Raw genomic sequence first — 4,498 nt, forward strand, 5'->3', positions numbered from 1 at the left:
GAAAGTTGTAAAGTGGAGTTGAATGGAGGGAGTAATACCGAGTAGTTTATTGTCAAACCTAGCTAAACTTGAAACACTTGAATTCCATGGATCATTATCCGAGAAATGGTCCAAACTCTTTTTAACGGTTTTGCCCTTGTTTTTGCGTAGTGAATAAGCGTGTTGCGTTGAGTGACTAGTTCAATTCTTTTGATGTTTTGCACATTGTTTCAAGCCATCAGATTTCGAAAATATGACCAGTATATATTACTGTACTATTATTCAATTTAACATTCATGCATTAACCATAGCTTCTATCTGTCCGAAACCATTTTTTCATGCAGTATTAAGGCAACTCTGTCATCGTATCAATTACCAATGGACGAGTTACTCGGGATTTTCTCGAGATATTAGATTTGGCATGAAGGGATCCGTCAAGTACGATAAAGAAGCATTGACCTATCAACTTTAGTAAACAATAAACAGCGAAAACATCAAGACATGTACGTTTGCATTTAACCTCAATTGAAACAAGCTCAAAGTCTAGATTATGACTAAGAACAGCAAAAAGGACGGAGACTGTGCGCGCCAAAGTGAAAAAGGAATACAGAAAACATGTCGAAAGAGTAAAGGATACAAGAGTACAAACATATGAAATATGACTAGTGTTCCCTATCGTCTAATGTATCTTGTCCACCCCGAAAGCCGCCTTTTTTTTGGCTCATCAGTTGGTTTTTGACTTAGGGGCCTTCTTCTTGGCTTGTCTCCTTGGCATCGAGTTTGTCATACCGATGAAAAACAGCAACGCCCCAAACAATGCCAAACTCTGTATAGCAGTTAGACGTAATGTAATCCGGTAAGAACTCATCTGTTATACAGGGAATATACATGGTTCGGAGATTTATCATTATAGTTCATAGGTTACCTGAGTGAACTTGACAAAGAGCTGAGCGAATTCCTTGCGGTCAGCATCATAGTTGTAGAAGTCGAACAAGATTGGAGTCGCAAGAGCCTGATGCAAAAGCTGCATGGAGATGTAATACGACTGGTAAGACAAATTATTCTGAGGGTGTAGCTGTGACTAGACTTGGCAATAGGGTTCTACAGGTCATTTTCATCGTATGGAATCGACGTCAGGACTACTTCATGTTGTACTATTCATATCTGGGTCGGGTCAATGCCAGTCCAATCTTCTAGGTTAGGCAAGTTTTATACCTATGTAACTCTGACTTGGCTTCAAATATCAAAACCGATCGATTCAATGTCAGAGTATCGTACTCGGTTGTTTTTAATGATTTTTTGAGATAAAATGAAAGGTCGTGTCAGAATATTGGAGTGACGGACATACAACACAGAACAAAAGTGAAATGTTGAGTAGTGTAGGAGGGGAAAGAGCAAGACAGCAAGGAAAATAAAGAAAAATAAGATCCATAACATACCAAGAGATACGCTCCCATAGTGCTTCCAAAAGCGAAAAGAAGACTGCCAACACCCTTCAATGCTACTGAGGCCGCGATCAAATATTTCATCTGCAACAAAACCAATAACTTGGTCAACAGTAGGTAATGAATTTACAATTTTACACGACATTTCAGACAGAAGAACAAAAGACTATATATTTGACAACAATAAAGAGTGAACTCTTATCTCACCTCAACTGGAGGCAGTTTAAACCCAGTGTGTGTTGTTACATGTTTCGAGAAGACATTAAACTTCGGACGCAGAGCCCTAGCTGCTGGACCACCATCAACGCCAAAGTCACTGAACCTGTGAATTGCACGAAACAACTTTCACAAATCAGAAACAGCATCTTTCAATGCAGTGAATTGCACTGAAAATGTAAGTTACAAAGACCACAATGTTTCAGCAATTTAACGAATACACTCAAATCATGACCAGTGTGTTACAGCTTTTGACATAATATATTCAAATATTCGCAACTCACTCAGAAAGGAAATCTAACGTTTTCAGATAATAATTCTAAAAGCTTTTGCTTCTGACCATCCGAGTTCAATAACAAAACTGAGCAAATAATACAAGTACACCAACGCGGGCAACACCCCGACTCCATCCCTAGTTTCTCTACTAGCTAGTAAACCAATCTCCGACTATAGATATCTTGTGTAATTCAATCCATATTCCCGAGCTCACAGCCCAACCCATATTCCGAGCTCATGGCCCATAGAAAGGGAAAGCATAATACACATTTAGTAAAAGAACTGATTTTTACGGGTGAAGTGACCTGTCAAACAAACAAGCCCGGACATAATCCAAAATCTGAATTGACCTGATCTAACCAGATTTGGAATGGTCCCAAATTGATCTTTATCCCTAAATGACTCCATAGTAACAATCTCAAATCTGAAACAACCCGACCCATGTACAACGTAACCAAATTACCAAACCAACACAGAGCTGAGATAAACCAACCAAAATGACTTGTTTGCCAAGTCTAATGAAAGACAAAGTTCCGATCTTTTCTAGCTCAAACCCAATCAGACACACAATGTCGCCGATGAATCTAAAAACCTAATCTAACCACACGGTCATGAAAATTACACAAATTCTTGCGTACGATCGTCTTACACAAGTTTGTGAAACGGATTTATTAAGTGACTAAGTTTTTACTTAAATATATAGATCCCATTTTATACAATGCTTGTGTAAAACCGTCTTACATAAGAATACCGCGTAGATCTTATATCTACTAATCATTCAAATTCAAATCAATTGAACTCAACTAATCAAACACAAGACGACAGATGCGAAATCTCCAATCATTCAAAATCAATCAAAACCTAATAATCACACGTAAAACAACAGATTCAAATCACAATTCTACGGAATTATAACATGTCAAGCTCAAACAAAGATCTAAGCTTTTCAAGAACATCAAATCAAATCATTCACTGGTAAATAAAACACTAGATTCGCCAATTAAAACCCTAGCATCTACAATAATTATCGTGTAAGACCGTCTTACAAGGTACTCCCTCCATCCCAATCATTTGTTTACTTTTTATTCTAATGAATGGGACGGAGGGAGTAATAAATGAGTGTTTAACCAATCAAAAGACCGTCTCACACCGTAAGACGATCTTATTCAATAATTTGATATAAAACAAGCAGATCTAGTGTAATTAATGAAGAACATACTCTTGATATGCAGAGAGAATGAAGACTGAGACGAAGAGAACTCTTCCGACAAATGACACGAACGCCATTGTTGTTTTTTAAAGGAAAATTACTTTCTCTCTCTTCGAGGTTTTGGTGTTTTTTCTAGAGAGAGAAAGTAATGAAGCAAAAATGAAGTGCCCGTTTTTAGTGTTCGAAAGCTGTGTGTATAACAAGAACGTTTATATAATGACGGGGAATTTTGGAATAATGTTTTTTCTGGGTGAGTAGAATAATGTAGAAATGATGATTTGAAAGACGATCTCATAATAAATTTACGTATCGTAAATTATTCACAATGTAAAATAAAACTTAAACATGTACATTTTATACGAAAATATGTATTAAAATTAAAGAGAAAATTCGCATCATATTCAAAAATAAAGAGTTTAAAAGAATAGTGAGATACGTATCTTCCAGATGTTTATATTTCATAATTTGGATTTCAAAGTTAGTCATTATATATTCGCGTAAATAATTTTGTTTTGGGCTTTGTTTAGCGAAGTAAATGAGGTCTTTTATTTGGCTAAAGAGAAAATTATTCGACTCAATTTTAAATACCACATTACTTTGTTGTACAATATGAGTTTGATTTGTTAGTAAAATATGATTTGGTTTTCCTAATAAAATAAATTATGATTTAAAAATTTGTGTTCCAAGTTAAATTTTCCAATACCTTAGTAATTTAATCTAATACTATGTATGAATTAGAGTATAAAAAGGTTGATCATATATTGTCTTGGGTATAATGTGTACACTTATTAATTTATTTTATATGCATTATTTATTTTTGTCCATGCATATATGTAAAACATAAACTGTTTCAGTTAACTCGTTTAATAATGATTCACTTGAAATAATGATGATTTATTAGAAGGTTATGAAAATACGAACGGAATACTGAAAATAAATAAAATCTCTTACTAATAATTTAAGTAGAGACCATTTTTCAATAATATTATTACTAAGATCATGTTCTCTTCGATTGATAAGAGCTGAATGAAACAATAATGAATTATTAGAAGGTTATGAAAATACGGAAGGAATATTGAAAATAAATAAAATTTCTTACTAATAACTTAAGTAGAGACCATTTTTCAACAATATTATTACTAAGGTCATGTTCTTTTCGGTTGATAGGAGCGGAATTGGAAGAAATTGAATTGAACTGAACTGAATGAAGATGAAGTAAGAGTTAATTTGTCAAAAAATAAATTTAATTGAGCAAAATTGAACATAATGAAGCTGAACTAAATTAAACTGAATATAACTAAATTGAACTGAAATAAGTCGAAATTAAGTAAAAAAGAACATAAAGAAGTCGCTTTATAATTTCAAAGCGTCT

At 34.2% G+C, this 4,498-nt stretch overlaps 1 protein-coding gene across 1 annotated transcript; it reads right to left on the reverse strand.

Moving 5' to 3' along the window:
- Nucleotides 1-467: 467 nt before the first annotated feature.
- LOC141656512 (uncharacterized) lies at nucleotides 468-3,319 on the reverse strand. The gene is made up of 5 exons (XM_074463425.1): nucleotides 3,136-3,319; nucleotides 1,632-1,746; nucleotides 1,419-1,508; nucleotides 905-1,003; nucleotides 468-805 (listed from the first exon to the last, which is right to left on the reverse strand). The coding sequence occupies exons 1-5, from the start codon at nucleotides 3,201-3,203 to the stop codon at nucleotides 704-706; spliced, it is 474 nt and encodes a 157-aa protein (XP_074319526.1). The 5' UTR covers nucleotides 3,204-3,319; the 3' UTR covers nucleotides 468-703.
- Nucleotides 3,320-4,498: the final 1,179 nt, after the last annotated feature.

The sequence above is a fragment of the Silene latifolia genome, chromosome 5, assembly GCF_048544455.1.
Source record: "Silene latifolia isolate original U9 population chromosome 5, ASM4854445v1, whole genome shotgun sequence".
Lineage (NCBI taxonomy): Eukaryota > Viridiplantae > Streptophyta > Magnoliopsida > Caryophyllales > Caryophyllaceae > Silene > Silene latifolia.

Coding starts and splice junctions, on each gene's coding strand:
- LOC141656512 (XM_074463425.1), bottom strand. CDS start 3,203: ATGGCGTTCGTGTCATTTGTCGGAAGAGTTCTCTTCGTCTCAGTCTTC. Junction 1,747..3,135: donor ATTCTCTCTGCATATCAAGA/GTATGTTCTTCA, acceptor TGCAATTCACAG/GTTCAGTGACTTTGGCGTTG. Junction 1,004..1,418: donor CTATGGGAGCGTATCTCTTG/GTATGTTATGGA, acceptor ATCTCCATGCAG/CTTTTGCATCAGGCTCTTGC.